At 41.1% G+C, this 17,424-nt stretch overlaps 1 protein-coding gene across 4 annotated transcripts in view; it reads left to right on the top strand.

Annotated features, from left to right (window-relative positions):
* The window catches only part of KIF13B (kinesin family member 13B), a 124,219-nt gene that overhangs the window by 37,276 nt on the left and 69,519 nt on the right, over positions 1-17,424 (top strand). For all 4 annotated transcript variants that reach the window (XM_026101998.2, XM_026101997.2, XM_026101996.2 and 1 more), the window contains exons 3-6: positions 12,538-12,550; positions 14,584-14,644; positions 16,400-16,492; positions 17,156-17,336. In XM_026101998.2, the coding sequence (XP_025957783.2) occupies positions 12,538-12,550; positions 14,584-14,644; positions 16,400-16,492; positions 17,156-17,336 (348 nt within the window). The remainder of the gene's footprint in view (positions 1-12,537; positions 12,551-14,583; positions 14,645-16,399; positions 16,493-17,155; positions 17,337-17,424) is intronic.

Here is a 17,424-nt window from a genome sequence, read left to right as displayed (position 1 = left end):
TATAAACATTTTCACTCTGTGGGTTTTAAGAAGGTGAGATCCACCTCTGTACCACCAGACTACAAGCTACTTCAAGAGCAAATTCCACCTCTCTTCTAAAAGGGTGGTACAGCTATAACAAATTAATATTTTACAGGGCTTTGATACATCGTCAGTGATGAGATCTGGGCTTTTTCTACATTTTCTGCAATGCCCAACTATGCGTTTTTATTAATCATGATTTCATTAATCATTCCTGGCAGTGGGAACCAGCGCCCAGGTCCCATAGTTTCTAGGTGACTGATTGCTCTATAAAGTAGGATTTTATGTAATGTCAGATTGTTTTTCTCATGGCCGAGTTTCCAGAAAAGCTAAACAACTGCTGTCATTGTCCAGAAGTGACAACCTGGATGCCTCAACGCAGGGAAAGGTTCTAAGCTTTGAGTCCGCCGCTAACGTAGGATCTCCTGCCTGATCTAGTTCTGCCCTGTGGGTAGGTTAAGACTTGGACAAAACCCTTTCTGCAGCATTTCTCGTTGGCCAGCTCTGTGGCTCCCTGCTCGGCACGCTGAATGTTTTGCCAAATTTGTTTCGAGGTGCTTCGCGTGGTGTAGGTAACAAGCAGTGAGGGGATGTGTGCTTAAATAGCCTCATAGCTCCTTCCTTGCAGCATAGGACACTTTAGTGTGTAATGAATTTTTAAATGGCCTGACGTGCATGCCATTCAGCTTCCTGTCATCGTGAACGGGACTCAGATGACTGGTAATAAGTGGGGATTCGTTTCTTTTTTTCTTCTTTTTTTTTTTTTTTTTTTAAAGTATCTACAGTCATGAACATCTTTTGCTCCAGAAACAAGTTCTGAGGTTGTGAAAGGGTCTAAGATTTGGGGGGGAGGAATTGAGGGGCGGGTTTTTTTGGTGGGAAAGATGTTGAAAGGAAGTTCAAAAGGGAAAGGCGTGCTGGGGAGATGAGCCGTTCTGTGGTTAAGAGCAGTGCAGGAAGCGACTAGATGGTGTTACTGGTGAGCAGCTCCGGGAGGTGGTTAATGCTGGGAGCGAGGCTGGAGGAAGTCTGGTCGGCAGCTGTTGTGTGTTCAGTAGCGCCTCTGACCTTGGCTTGTAGGTGCTTCGAAGCTGCTGTGGAAAGGTTTATTGCCTTAGCAAAGTCTGCTAAAAAGCTGCAGGGAAGTCCTCCCGTTAACTCCTCATCATGTGTCTAAAAGCCCCACATCCCTTATTCCGGTATCGCTTAGCGTGTGTGGTATGAGCTGGTGTTGGAATGGTGCACTCACGTTTGCACTTTTTAAGTGCCTAGCGAGAGTACTAAACAGTGTCCTACCATCCTGCCCAAGGGCAGGGATTGCCTCCTCCTTGCATCCGTTCTTAGCTCTGTGATGGGACGACCGGAGAGCTGGCGAGAGGAAGGAATCGTGGGCAGGAGTCCAGGGCCCAGGAGACGGGCTGGCAGGAAAGCGGCTGGTGGGGTTGAGTCTGACACACTTTGTTTGGGTAAAAGGGATAAGTGATGGCGTGCATTGCGTGTTTCACCTTGCTAAATATCTGAGTTCTCTTGCCAAAGCTGTGAAATGATAACTTAATCCTTGATTGTTTATTACAGTGCTGCAGGCTATAGTCTCTGGAAGAAAGATTTGCCAGCCAAAATGCGTATAGCTTTACCAACCAACCCCAGTTGCAGCGGCTGTTTCAGCTAGCTAACTTTGGAATTAATTTGTGTCCAGATGCTTTTATGCTATCCACATTGCTTTTGCAATTGGTACCGCTAGTCATGTATCTCTACTAATGCATATTACTGATACCCCCCCATGAATAAATTAAGCCATTATGTACAAGCCCTCAAGCAATTGCCAGATTTGTTTTTGGAGGTGATGGCTGTTGGTACAAGTGTTTAATGAAAGATTTTTTTGTGTGCAAGAATAAATAAAGATCTTTAGAGCAAGAAATAGAGAATAAAAGATTATTCAAAATGACCTTCCTCATTGAATAGTTTTGGATTATCTGATTTCGCCAAATGAGAGCTTTCAGTTGGAACACAATGGACGTGAGAGAACTGCAGTGCTTTGAAATAGTTGTGTGGTGTGCTGTTTGAGTCAAGAATGGTGCACAGAATATTTCTTAGACTTAAAAATGACCGCAGTGATTAGCTGAGGTGGGAGGGAGAAGAATAGACAAAGCAGATGTGTAAGTTCTCCGTGCAGACAGAAGTCGAACTTAAGAAATTAACAGCACAGGAGAAGGCTGCAGTGAATCAGTACCACTTATTTAGGCAAAAATAGTTGGAGCTTTTCCCCCAAACACTGAAGAAATTGATATTTTGTGAAGGGAAGGAAATGGGAATGCTGAATATGCAAGCAAAGCTTTAGCCTTGTAGCTGGCCGCTTAATTCTTCAGTAGTCTCTGCTGACGAACACCTTCAGGCTCTGCTGGTATCACAGCTGTACGTTCAGCTGTTCTTGGCTGTACCGTACGCATTGCGTACCCACAAGCCTTCACCCTGTAACCTTCGTGTGGTGTCTGTCTTTCCTGTCCACTCCTCAAACGGGCTTTTATCGTCAAACCAAGTTCTTCTTGCAGATCTATGCACTTTCATGCAATTCGAGATTTAAGCAGGCTTCTTTAAATATATACTGAAAGCACTATGACATTTGTTCAGCAGTCCAAAGCCAATAGCAAGGCATCTATGGGACATGGGAACTGCACTGTCATGGTGAAGGCTTGCCTGTAATTTTCATAATACACTATATTTTGTCCTTGCTTTTCAGGAGACAGGTCAATTACAGCTTAGTCTCTCCAAAGACCTCCCATCCTTGTGCTGCAAAAAGAGCAGTTGAGTTGAATAACAGACTGAAGCTGAGGATTTCTATTCTAGGTCAGGCAGAACAGAGGCTTGGCACAAAAATATTGCCCTGAAGAGCAGTACCAGGCATGGGACTTTACTAAGAAGATTCCAGTCCGAAGAAGTCGGTATAGTTTGGAGAAATGACAATAAAAAATAACTCCTGCTTCTGTAGTGGGGATGTGGATAGGTGAGGAAAGCAATCCCTTCTTTACATCTTTTGTGGCAGAACTATAATCTTGCAACTGTTGTGTTGCTACCTGACTGAGAACTATTTAATTGAGTTTGCATAAAGTAGTCAGTAAAAAGGCTCGAAATCTTTGCGAAGAAAAAGTAATGTCATGGTGTCTGCTAAATACTTCCAGTTTCTGGTGACGTTCAGCATATGGCAAATGCCGTATGTGGATGTTGATTGTTACCTGCTTTCTTATCTTCATATTGTTATCAGTCAAGTTCCCTAAAATGGGTTGAAGGAATATAGACAGTATTGAAAGAATTGATAGGAGGGGAGATGCATGATCCCTACTCTCGGGAGGAATGACAGTATGATACTTGGGGGGGAACAGTAAATATTAATCCTACTGTAGCCCAGCGTTTGGGACATTTAATATACACCAAGATTTTTAAAAAGTGCTGCTTTTGAGATGTCGGTGTCTTGACAAGCTGCTGTTCTCAGGCTCGTTTTTCATTTGAGATGGGTTCAGATGCGTTGTGCTGTAAGCTCTTACCCTTCCCAGGCTCCTTGGATATCGGTAGGAGGTTTGGGTGACAGGACACAGAAATTGTGCAGCAACCTCATGCCTGTCATTGTGATTGTGAAAAATATATGTGCTAAAGGATGGTTGTGGAACCGCGGAGGCAAGATAAAAACTACTGTGCTAATGACCAGCCTTTCTTGCCTACAGCTCTTATAGTTTTCCTCTGTATGTAACCAGATTCACTTCATTTGTGGTTTCCAGTGTGTATGCAGTTTTAAATACTGCTCGAGTCCCTAATGTGGAGTTGGATCCAAAGCAGGTCACCAGTAGACTTGCCGTTCAAAAATAGCCCTTCGCTTAGCAGCTGCCCAGTTCAAGAGGCAGGTGAACCGGCTCTGAGGTATAAAGTCCCGCACTGTGCGGCTGCCCAGCACTGCCCTCTTGAACCAGCTAAACACCTACCGAGGCTGAAGCTGCACCAAGATGCAGACACTAACTGGACAGTCTCTATAGCCAGTGAAATTCCCAACCCTGTAAATACATTGTGCATACGCAAACCTCACCATTAAGATTGAATTCTTTACAAAATGTGGCCACAACGATCTGCTCCTTTGAACTGCAGCTGTTTCGAAAGTTACCCTGTTGTTTAGTGGCTAGAGGACTTCTTAAAGAAGTCGGAGAAGTGAGTCCGTGTGCCTCCTTAATAGGCATCGCCCTTTCTAAAGAGAGGATGTTACTCTTGACTTGCAGGCAGGAATGCAAATTTGTGGAACCAGAAAAGAAGGTGAAGGAGGTAGAGTCTAACTTACCTAATATTTACATTGAGCTGGAAGGTGTTTTCTCAGTTCCAGTCTTTGCAACTATGTAATACGAAATGCGTGAGCAGTCCCATGAGAGAAAGGATTGCAAGTCCTTTCAGGGTGTGGACTTTGCAGCAGAAAGTGTTTAATGGCAGATATTGTAATGCAGAGCTGTTCATGGCCTAAGTAGTTCAGTGGAAAGAGAGGAGATTTGGAATTGGCAAGTACCACTTATGCTTAGGATAGGCACCTCTTAGCACTGTGTTCAGAGGGAGTTAGCATGTATTAAAAAACAGAAAACATTGCCAAAATTGTCTAATGCCCTAGATGAACCTTTTTCTCTGGATTGAAGAGTCCTTAGAGAGTAATTTCTGTAGCTTGTGGTGAACACTCGCTTAATAGGAGGGTGAAGAGCTTGGGGGCTACTCCAGAAGCTTGGTGCCACTGTGGCAGCAGACTCTTTTCATGCACTCATACGTGTGAACGGCTCTTGCCCTTTATCATGGACTATGCTTTTTCTTTTCCTCTCCCTCATTTGGAGCAGATAAGTGCTGAAGTAGACTTTTTTTTGTCTCGTGTGTACACATTTGGTGTGTGTGCATGTGTAGAAATATAGCTGAGTGTGTGGAAACAATCAACTTTTTTCCAAAATGATCTTGGACAATGTATTTGTGTTCTCAAGGGAGACAGCTGCACCCAAACTGGTTTAAGGGAGAGGCTCTAATCAGTTTATGAATAAGTTTGTATAGCTGGGCTGGGCTGCTGAAGGACGGAGGACCAGGCCTGATGGAACTGAAAGAGCTCTCAGAATATCATATCATGGATTAAAGATTTTTGTTTCGATTCCCAGGTGCTCCTAAAGTGCTTCTCTCTCCCACTTTTGTCTTCTACTTTTAGCTGCCAGTGGACTCCCTTAGAAATTTCTGTGGATGCAGGCAAGATTTTTTTTTTTTTTTTTTGCCCCCCCCCCCCCCCCCCCCCCCCCCCGATGTGAGGGAGTGTTGACAGTTCTCAAATCATGCAGAAGGGAACTGAGAAGGGAGCGGGTCTGGGAGGCTTGTCTGATGCCGTTTCCATCTATCAGCAGAGGAGGTACAGGCATCAGTTTGGCATGCATCCAACTTTTATCCTGCTGCTGAGTCTGTAAGAAAAACCATCCTGCAACCAGGAGCTGCAGCAGGCCTTGAGGTAACTTGGAAGTGAGGAGAGTTGAGACAAATCTTCTCCAAATGTTGCTCGAGACAGCTCCAGCTGACTGAGAACAGATGCAGAAAAAGTTACTTCGAAAGACCTTTTCCCTACCAGGCAGGTAGGTGCTCTGCCCTGGCACCACAAACACACACAACCTAAAGTCAAAACCATTTTTCTAGGCAAAAAACTGTAGGCGTGCTCATGGTGCCTTTCGATTTGCAGCTTACCTTCGCATAAGTTAAGTTGAACCACTTGTTTCTAAGCATGATGAACTGTCAGCTTGCTCAGGAAAAAATACCCAAAACCCAAAACAAAATCACGTTTCAGAATGGCAGCTGTTCTGAAATTAGTGCTTAATACAGTGTTTCTGCATTAAGTGCAGAAGTGAACCTCGTCCTTGCCTGTTGGAAGGAGCTAGAGCTACAGGCGTAAAACAAAATCTCAAAGCAGGAGGCTTGGATCCCCTTACAAATGAGGAACTTGTGGCCTGAGGCAGGTGAGAAGGACAGGCTGATAACCGTCTAATTGGAAAATAAAATGCTGTTTTCTTAAAACCAAAACAGCGCACTTTTGAATGGACAGTTCTGCATGTGTATGTTTTCAGGCAGTAGTTTAGTAAGAGGAAAAATTTAGCTATTAGAGTCTGATGTCACAGCCAAAAGGGTTGTCTGTTTTTTCAGGGAGAAGTATAAAATCAGCTATTCAATGTAACAACATTTGGGGCAGTTCTGACGATAACTCTGAAGAATTCAGAATATGTTGTCGGACCCTGATCTGTTGAGCTCTTGTTTTGTTCTTGTATACAGTCCCCGCAGTGTTGAGGCCTAGTCTGCTTAGATTTTTTTTCTTAACTGCTTATAACTGTTATGAAGTAATTCTCATGACAAGCTTATTCTGGTACAACCCTGTTTATACAGGCTCTGTGGTACCATTGAAGAAGACACCTTGTGAAAATACAGGCTGTTTTCTGCCCCCCCACACATTAATAATATTGAAAGTGTCTTCAAAATACTTGTGCAGCCACTGGGAAAGTTTTATTACACAACTGTCCTACTAGCTATGTGCAGAGATTTTTCTTCCAAGACAGATGGGAAGTGCTGGATCCATCGGAGTCTGGGACTGTGCTGCCTGCCTCTTCGGGAGCTCGGCGGCTGTGCGCCCACGCTGGCTGGAGATCGCACTTCCCTAAAGCAAGTTGTGCAATTGTCCTTTCTCTGCCAAATCCCAGACCCAGGGACCTTAGTGTTTCCATGTGGAGAACCGTGGAGTTAATAGGTTGCCAAATTGTAAGAGGCTTCCCTCTACCCCATGGTAGGTTTTATTAAAAATACTGAAATTCACAATAGTGATTGAAAGTTTGGGTGTTGGACCATCACCAACCATTCTTCAGAGCACAATAGTATACCAACATCTAAGTGTTTACAAACAAAAGGATAAAGTTGTAATCCCCTTGTCATAACACAGGCTTCGTGGCATACCCATCCCGCTCAGATGTGGTCAGCACTAAGCAGATTATTGTACCGAGACTAACAACACAGAAAATTTAGCCCCGACTAGAAAATACCCCAAACCCACAAGGCTGCTGCTCTGCCCGAGTTCTTGTTTATCTGGGGCTTTTTTTGAGTGAGCTAGCAAAAATTAGTTGTGTCAGTAGAAACTAAGTAACCGCCAACTATGCTTGGAATGCCTTGCAGCTCTGTAGGAATTTTCTAAGTAACAGTGATTACTTTTGTTTCTTTTAGCTACACCAGTTTAGGCTTTGAACTGTGTATGCTCTTTCACATTTCCTTGGATGGATTTGGGGATTTTGCTTTAAAGAGAATATTTCTGCTTCCAGAAAACTTTTTGCCCAATTTAAGCAGCATGGTTTTCTCCCCCAAAAACGCAGTATTGAGATGGGGGGTAAAAGCAGAACTCCATAAGGATATTAATTAATTGGAGGATATTGTGCAGAAGTTGGAGCTGTCTAGTGGGACTCAGCATTTTGATAGCATTGTATCTTGGTTTACATGCAAAAAAATGGGGAAATGATATTTATAAATGGTTAAACTTAACAACCATAAACACTATCTTCTGAAATATGCCAGGAAGATGAATTCCTTAGTATTGTTGGATAAAGAAGCCTGAAGTGATCAAAACTTGATTTAATAGACATTTCCCCTCATTGTATGTCTAGCTGCAGCAAAACATGCTGTAAATTGCATTCATCTGATATGCAGAGAGGAAACAGCAACCATGAATTCTGCTATTTCTTATCAGTTGTCATTCTGCTATCTTTCAATTATGTCTACAGTAATAAGATAATTCAATTTATTATCTAGGCTTATTTCACCATTAGCTGCCTTTCCTTTATGCCAGCAAAGAAATTCTGCAGCTGAAATTTAAACAGTGAAACTCTAAGATTGAATGTACTTTTTAACTAACTGCTGGCTCTTCAAACCACGATACAAATTTCTCCCTTCATCCCTTACTCAGATAGAAAAGAAATGCTGCTGGTGAAAGGATCTGCTTCAGAAAGATAGCCAGTCTTCCGAACTTCAAACAAATGCAAGTTCTTCCTAGTATATGTTGTAGCTACATCCTTATCTGGCGTGCCTGAAATTTTCTGCCTTGAGACTTGCTGATGCTCGAGCTTTTCAATAATTCTTACACACCTTATCAGCTTCTCAGCGCTAGGAAGGTCTTGTAAGTACCGTGTGCGGATGTCTTTGCTTCTTCACGGTGAAATGTAAACTTGAAAGTCATAAACTCTGTTATCCCAGAATAAAAGACTGGAAAGCAGTGGTTTGTTAAATCGTGCCTCCCGTTACAGGCACAGATCTAATGCTGAGACAACGTGAGCAGTGCACATGTCCTTTTAGTGCTCGGATCCATCTAGGCCCAATATTTACCCTCTGAGATGTGCCAAGGGTCAAACTCAGAATCTCAGGGGTGAGTTTTCTTGAAAAACCATTCAGTCTGTGGAGGGCCATATATATAAATATAAAATGTTATACCGCTTCTATCTACGACATTTTCAAATTAATGATCAAAATGGCTCAGAAGACATTGCTTGCAGGTTTTGCAGCCTGTAAGTGAGATATGTTCTTCAAATCCACTGAAGCTTCTTGTCATCAATCCAGAAAGCACCTTTGCTCCTGGGTGTTCATATTGGGAGACTTCTGAGAGTATGGAAGTGTAGCCCTGCTCTGTTGCACCGCTTCGAAGTATGGAGCGGGCAATATGGGCACGAGTGTTAGAACGAGGTCTGCGAATGGGGGTGTATGAACTCATTACATGGTATTAGGCCTAAGACATCTCAAAAACAGAATGGTTTGGAATATGTCCATGCAAACTTTAAAATGAATAAACTTGCTGTAAAGTAGAGTCGTTCTTCTGTCCAAAGGCTCAATTACTGTGATACACGATGCAAACTTTGCTTTTAAATAAAAATCGTATGTGAATAAAGATTTAAGGTGAACCAGCCAGGCTGTCATGGTGGATCCTCATAAGCCAAGTTAAAGATTTGGCCTGGCTGTCATGGTGGTTCCTCATAAACATAGTTAAAGATTTGGTCTTAGAGTGACTGTTGGGAGACACTGACCCTTTCCTGTTCTGAAGCTCCAGATACTTTCTCCCCATCAGTATTTCTTTTTCTAGTAATGTCTGGCTACTTTCTGCTGTTCCTGCTGAGCAGTTGCTGTTGACAGGCATAAAATAGCATTAATTATATCAGAATCTGACATGCTTATTTTTTTCGGTGGTTCTGGAAGACTGAAAGTGGAAAGCAATAAAAATTTCTGGGGATTTGCTGGGACTTCTCTAATTCATAGCTGTTGGCTTTGTTCCCCCTCTCCTTTTAACCTTCAAATTCTTACTGCGTTTTACTCCTCCAGAAGCTTCTGAAAACACTAAAATGTTGTGCTTTGATTCCATAAATCCAAGACAGCCTTGTAGCACTTAGCAGCAGTGGCTACGTTTATATGTTGAATGTTGTTGCAGTCACTGCAGGCTTAGGAAAGGTTATTTTTGGGGGGGGGGGGGGGAGGGAAAGAAAAGCTTGCCTGGTTCCCATCAGATCACGTCCTCCAGCCTCTGGACCTCCTTTCCCTGCTTTCTGCCTTGCTTCCTCCCACCTTTTTCCTCCCAGCTGCTCGTTTGGCTTTCTGATTTAGGCAAGAAGCAAGATGTGCTGTGACTGATTTAGAGCATGTGCTGGTTTGCCAGCTGGCTGCTGTCTCTAAGCCGCTGGGTCAGCCAGACCGTGCAGATGAGGGCTGAGCTATCCGTGCCTCTTCTCCGTAAAGTTTTTACCTCTGGTCATTTGCTGTGTCCCCCTCACTAGATTTGCAAAAACTCAGAGATGCTTAAGGCCACCATACCTTCCCTTTCCTTCAAACATGGAAAGCCAAAGTAAAAAGTGATCTACGATATTGTTAAAATAACACTAATAGCTGAATGGAATAGTTTCATGCTTGAATACATGATTTAGTTATTGGAGATTCCTTACTTCACTCGTTTTTTTTAAAAAAGAAGCTGATAGTGGTGTTGGGCATATCCTGATGGTCCCAGCTGGGAGCTAGTCTGTTTTTATCCAGTGCTTAAGTTGTGCTTGAGGTCTGTGAAACCACCAGCTTCTTTACATGAAAGCAAATGCATGGAATACAGCGCTTTGTATCTTCAATCGCTCTCAGAACAGTGTTTATATTCACTTGGCCATGAGAAGTTTGTGTAGGAGGTACTTCCCCGCTCTGGTAGGCGATGACCCTGCGTGTCGTTTACCTCTTCATCACCTCTGGGGTGGACTATAGCCATGCGCTGGCCTGGGGCACGAAGCCACGTCCACACTGAGTCCTCCTAGTGCACGGTCTCAGCTACGCCGGCTGCTGTGGGTGCTGCCAACCTCTTCCCTGATATCTGCTCATTTCCCACGGGATTTCAGATCAGGCTGAAAATCTTCCTGCGAGTTTGTGAGCCCGGCTATCATGGCGCGCAGCTGCGGGGGAATGGGTGAGTGCACACGCAGCACAGCACGGCGTAATGTGCCACGCGGTCAGGGTTTTCCCTTAGGGAAGTACTTGTCAGACTTGCGCTCTCAGGTCTGAAGCACACAAAACAAGCTACAGCTCTCGATATCTGCGCTGTGCCCGAAATACTGTGCACCCTGTTCCTTACATGTAGATCTTCTGCTTGTGTATATTCGGATTAAGTGAGGCTGCAAGTAAGACATGGTATCACATGTATATGCAGTTCTTTAGAAAATGAGGTACTTACTCCAAGACCTTTAGCCTAAACTAAGCTTAATGATTTACATAGCCTAGTGTAATCCCTCCTCTTAAAACTGCATATGTGATATGACTTTTGAGATTATATCCTTATTGCTGCTTTAATCCACACACTGAATAATACGTGTCCTGGTGAGGGCCTGAAAGATCAACTGCCTTGTGACAGTATAATCCTGCCTTGGAGCTGAGTGGGGGAAAATGAGAATAACTGTTTGAATTAACAGCAGCACAACATATTTACATGCTAAATCCAAACTCAGAAATCAGGCTTGCTATTTGCTTTGCTTTAGAAAGAGAAAGTTCTTTCTGCAGGAGTAATAGTAAGCCTTCCTCGTAAACAGGAGCACCCCTAAAAGTCATTTAGTAGTTTCCAGTAAAGTGGTACCAGCATTTCAGAGCCAACAAAATGCTCTTGTGTCTTAAAATACATTACAGAAAGCGAATCTCCTGGCGTTCTGATGTCTTCTCTCTCTGAATCAAAGCCATGGTGGGGACAGTTCCCTTGTTCCACCTCCCTGTCTGCATCCCACCAAATAACGAGAAATTGTCGAGAGCCTGTAGTAAGCGTGCTACCAGAAGTCTTGGGGAGAGCTTTTTTTCAGACTTTGCCGGATGCTGGGGGGAAAATGGCCATGGTGTTACTGCCTACTCAGATGACCCCATACTTATGGCTGTCGTAGGGTAACCTTGACTTAAACGCACACCATACCGCCGAGAGGATCACATTGACTCTGCTGCTAACCAAAGTTGTTGTCATTGCGAACAGATATTGATGCTAGATTTGAGCCAGAGAAGAAGAAGGTGACCTGATTCATAAATAATATCTTTTGAGAGATAATGCAAAGGAATTGTAATCTTAAATTCACTTCTCCACCCAAGTGAGCAGCAAGAACTGTGAAAGCATAGTCTTTCACTTCCATTTCCTCCTCCTGCTCCGTCAAAAGAAATCAGTGGTGCGTGTCACAAGACTTTGCTTTTGTCAGGAGCTTACTGATGTCATTTGCAGGGTCCAGCATAAAGAGAATATCAATTCCCCGTAGTTATGTTTTCTCTACTTCTCCAGCCTTCTGTATGCGGGGAGGCTGCGTGAGCTGGTGCCAGTTTCTAAGTCACTGGTGTATTGACTAATGCTGTGCTATTATTTTAAAGGTCACTCTAGTACTTTCTGAGCCATGTAGAAAACTTTTAAATTATGCATGTAACAAATTAAAGGAATTGCTCTTCTCCACTCTTTCTTTTAAGAAAACAAATGTTTGCTCTGCTGTCCCAGGAACCTTGGGAGAACTGAGTGGGGCAAGTTCAAGGGCTGAGCTCTGAAACTTCCTCTGGAATAACTCTCCTGAATTTCCTGCGCAAGTGTTTCTGGATATTTTTATATTGCTTGGGTATTTTGTTTTAAAGAGTCAGTGACACCCACAAAACTAGAAAGAGAGAATTGTCACAAGAAAACACTCATGAGGAATGAGGAGGAGATGGAGGCAGAAAATATAAGTTGATTTTAAATTCAAAGCCATTTAAAGAGCAGCATCTCAGGTGTTGCTTTTGCAAAGAGTAAGCTTTGGTTTATAAAATGATTTGGAATCTGTGAGCAAAGGGAGATCTGAGGAAAGAAATGAACTTTTAAATACAACCTTCCAATGAGGAGTTATTAATGATGAGGTAATTCAACTAAAATCACTAAAGCTAATTGTTTTTCTGTTTCTTACCCTATATGTCATCTTTTCCCGTTTGTTCTGCTGCTGATGCCTGCAGGACCCAACCAAAGGTAAGAGCTTTTATTGCACTTTAAGTCAGTGGGTGAAAACTGTTGTATCACTAATTCAGTCTTGGGTTATCCAAATATTAAAAGCATTTTGAAAAACAGTTCTGTAGTTGATCAGCTGTTGTGTAAGAAACTCGAGGCATCTCCTTGCTGCAGAAGAGCGCTATATAGCCTTTGCCAAAAAATGAGTCACAGGAACAAATGAGAACATACATACTCAGCATTACAGATTGTGAATGGAAGAGTTATTTGTGGGTTTTTAAAGCTTTTTCTGGTATTTGTGTTACAGCAAACTCATTTGTTGTTACAGCTTATGATCCTATGACTGCCCTAGCCTATTAAGATTCAACTTGATTGATGTGGTCATATATCTAATGATGTTTTACTAAACACTGTGAAAGCTTAGAATGGTATAATAGCACATCTAATTGTATAATAAATTCAAAGAACCATAACTTAATTTTAAATAAATGAGCTGTTGTTTCCTCAGTTAAAGCATGTAAAATAACCCCTTTTATATCTTGATGCATAGACATATTAATGTAGTATAGGCAAAATGTATTGCATTTTTGTGAAGATGAGTTGTTTAAATTTGAAGGGTGTTGCTGTATTAAGCATTTTAATAAAATGTAGATTGCAAGTTTGGATGTGCTGGTAGTATGGATTTTCAATTCCTGCATAATTTTCCTACGTGTTTCAGTTAGTATAAATGCTTAGCGAAGATTTGCATTATTGCTCTCTGAGTCCTGAAATCATAATTCAGATTCCATGATATGTTCTATTACAAAATGGTATAAGTGAAATAATTCACTACAGACTCAGTATCTTTTTTTAGGATGTTCCCATTTTTGATACTGTTAAAGCGATAGATATGATGCTACAGATTTTCCTATCAGCTTTACTAATTAAAAAATGTTAGGTTTGACTACCTATGGAGACCCTACTTCATTAGTAGTGACTTTAGTGTATCCACACAACCGATTTACTAAAACTGAATGTGAAAATATGTTAAGCGATAAAATGAAAAATGTCTGAAATAATGGGTTGGGGGTTCAGAAGGCAGATGCGAGATGCTTGTATGGTGCATTTACTCTGCCAGCTTGATCTAAAGCAATGTAAACATCAGCTACGTAGTAATACAGAACATCTGAAGAGGAAAGAGCAGCCTTAATTAAGCTTAGATGAGAAGAAAACAGCCAAAGGACAACACATGACTCTTCCCTTTTCCTCTATCCTACAGAGTAAGCTTTGCCCATGTGAATGTAAATTGGATATTACCTTTTTTTTTTTTTTTTTTCTTGCAAATAGGTATTGAGGGGAGTTCTGAGAACCTCTGTCTGTGCAGCCTAAGATCCTATAGTATGCACGGTCTTATTTAAGGCTAGCTTTTATGATGAAAAGTGCATCCGCTTTAAATGGATTTACCACAAAATTGAGACTTTTTATCTAAAAAGGCTACAGAACTACTGTTCTAACAGTAGGACTCCTTTGCTATATATTGTTCGTTACAAGTGCTAGACCTTGGCGGTGGCTGCAGCGTCTGTTTGTCAGCAGCTTATAAATATGTACTGTTCCTGTGCAGAAAGAGGTTCCTACCCCGAGGCGTGTTTTTAATTTATGCATCCAAGAGACACAGGGAAATGGTAGAAACATCCAAGGGACATCTGTCAGTTTGCAAAATAGAAAGCCTTGTGAAAAATGGATCGTAAGGATGGGTTTACAGGGAGTTACGGCGAGCTCCATGACATCCAGTCAGTCGCAACGTAGGGAGCTTTGGAGAGCATAGTGCAGGATTCACGCAATAGAAACAAAAAAAGAAAAACAAGGAGCAACCTTGCATTTAGAAAGGTGAGGTGCTTGTTTAGGCTTCCAACTCATGGAAAGTAAATAGACTGCTGTGGGGACGCACATGGTAAGTTTAGGATGGCCCCAAGGAACAAGATGTTAGCTAACATGATACAGTGCTGTCAATAATGGGCTAACACGTTTGATTTGGCAATATCTTCTAAGATGCCCTCCTGATTATTTTTCTACAGGTGTTTGCATATGATCACTGCTTTTGGTCTATGGATGAATCTGTCAAAGAAAAATATGCAGGTAATATGGGCTGTATGCTTGTTGTCTTCACATGTGAATGATCTAATTATACTACAGTATTTGCTAAAGGGCACAGACCATATGGCATGGAACGCCTTTTCCCTGCGTGACTGCTTGTTGTCAAAAAAAAAAAAAACAACTTAAATCGTTCCTGCTTTTCATCTCTAAAGGTGATGATTAGAATAGTGATAGGCATTGCTGTCCATGTGCAGTGCAGGAAATTGAGGAATCCATCAAAATAACAAGTTACTGCTTTCACATCCCTATTTAAAATCCTGTTCCCAAATACATAGTTTTAAAAGCGTCAAATCCATTGCTTTTCAGGATTTGAGAAACATTGCTAAATATACTTTCATGATTGTGTTTTCCCATGCTGATGGGAGTTTGGCATCGTATTAGAACTTAAAAATTGGAGTACTAATAAAACCTACTTTAATATAGGGGTATGTGAATACATATGTACAGGTGAGAGTATGTAACCTATTTAATGAGGAGCGTTTTTTTAAGTATTATAGACATATTTTGGCAAGTAGCTGTGGTAAAATATATTTGCACTTAATGTTTTGTAGTCTGTTCCTTTTTTTTTGCATTTAGCTGTTGAAATTAGGAATCAGTTGTGCTTGTTTCCATTAATAAAATACATGCTAAAAGATGCATATATTAACAGATTTTATTTAATGTATCAGCTAATTAAGTTAATAGTAATTTAATAAGGCATTGGAGAAAACATTGGCATTTTCAAATATAGAAATAACTTAGGGAAATTTTGCTATGGGTGAAATTTTTGAAACATCTATTATAGCTTGGAATTATTTGCCCCAAAACCCTCCAGTTGTGCTTAGCAAGGCACAACTATTAGTAATTTTGATGTGGAGTTTTGCAAGCGTGAAATTTTGAGTGGGTTGAATGTAAAATTATGGACTTTAATCAATGAGAGAAAGGAAAAACTTTCAGGAAGATAAACATTTGAGAAAGGAGTTTTCAGGCCTTTCAGGAAGTTCTGTAGTGTTTGGTTCAGAATTTAGCTTCTCTGCTTTTAAAAGAAAATACAGGTTTTGTTAAAGTAAATACAGTAGTAAATTTAAGTAATGCTACTTAAATTTATTATGCATTTCTTCCTGCAGTTGGAAAAGGAGCCAGAAATTGTCCATACAGATTTAGTTCTGTTTAAAAAAAAGAAAAGAAAAGGAAAAAAAAAGTGATACACCCTGTAGTTTGCTAGTTCATATGCCTTGTATTGTAATACGTCCCATGTAGTTGTGAGTCCTTCTCTGCAAAAGTCTCCTCATGGTATAATTTAATTCCTTTTATATATACTGTAAGATATCTAGTGCTCTACTAATTGTCCTAAATTAAAATCAAATGGCAGTTGTTAACATAAGTGTATGGATGGAATGTATTTTGAGGTGCTACCTTTCACTGGTGGGTGAAATTCAGCAATTGGTCGTAGATCCTCGGCTGATGAAGCTTCTGAGTAAGAACGTAGTTAGGATATTGTTGCAAGCACGTACAGATATATGTGCAATAGTCACAGATTCTGAATTTTATAGTAGTACAAATCCGGAGTGCATCTACTGGCCAACGGCCTTGCTCCAGTTGAAGGAATGAATACTGGATGCCAAATGCGTTATTTAGTCAAGAACAGCAGGAAAAACTTAACTGTTTGCTTTTACATGATCAGTGAAGAATTGAAATCAAAGAAAAAAAGAATCTCGCACTTTCTGTCCACGTTAGCTTTCGTGTTTTATTTCTTAGGTCAAGATGTTGTTTTCAAGTGCCTTGGAGAGAATATCCTGCAGAATGCCTTTGAAGGCTACAACGCTTGCATCTTTGCCTATGGGCAAACAGGTAGGTCTCTGCGGGATATCAGCAAAAACATCGTTGATGCAAAAGATGTTATGGTCTCACTGAAATCATTTTTCACGGCTGTTGTGGTATTGTTTGAGGAGAAATGCCTTGTGATGTAGACGATAAATGTTTTTCTCCTTTGTAATGTGAGATATGTGACTGAGGTGAACGGGATGAGGAATATGTCTGTTGCTGGCTACCCTGATTTCCCACGCCTTTAGATTATCATCTTCTGGATGATCGTGACTGTCCTTGAGTTTAGTGCCTCATTAATATCTTCTGCCCCTGCAGTTAGAATAATCTTTAATCATCCTTTTAGATGTAATAAGCAAAAATGAGTAGACTCGTGCAACTGATTTTTCTCAATGTGGCTCATGGTAAAATGTGGGTGTTAGTGGGCTGTCATGTACAGGAAGACTGTATCTACCTGAAAAAGTCTTTTCAGTCAGTTTGAACCAACTTTCTTGTCTTGCTTTTTCATTTTATTAAATAGACTGTTTTTAACCTAAATGTCTTATTTGCTTTAAAATAGAAAACAGTGCAAATATCTTTAATTGAAATGCAAACTTCTTTTTTTAATCTCTTTTCTCCATTTCCTTTCCATGTTTCACACAGCAAAGAAATTTTGTTGCATGTACACTAATTTTAGATTCAATTACACAGGATCTGGAAAATCTTACACAATGATGGGTACTGCTGACCAGCCTGGATTAATCCCTAGACTTTGCAGTGGACTTTTTGAAAGAGCGCAGAAAGAGGAAAATGAAGAGCAGAGTTTCAAAGTGGAAGTGTCCTACATGGAGATATACAATGAGAAAGTCAGAGATCTTCTTGACCCAAAAGGGTAAGCAATATATGTGTAAACAGCACTGTAATATGCTGGAATATGCTCTTTCTTTCCAAATACTAATTTGCCTTAATGGACCCTCTCT

The sequence above is a fragment of the Dromaius novaehollandiae genome, chromosome 3, assembly GCF_036370855.1.
Source record: "Dromaius novaehollandiae isolate bDroNov1 chromosome 3, bDroNov1.hap1, whole genome shotgun sequence".
In the NCBI taxonomy this organism is placed as follows: Eukaryota; Metazoa; Chordata; class Aves; order Casuariiformes; family Dromaiidae; genus Dromaius; species Dromaius novaehollandiae.
The sequence above is the reverse complement of the archived record's forward strand: the minus strand, read 5'-3'. Positions and strand labels throughout refer to the sequence as shown.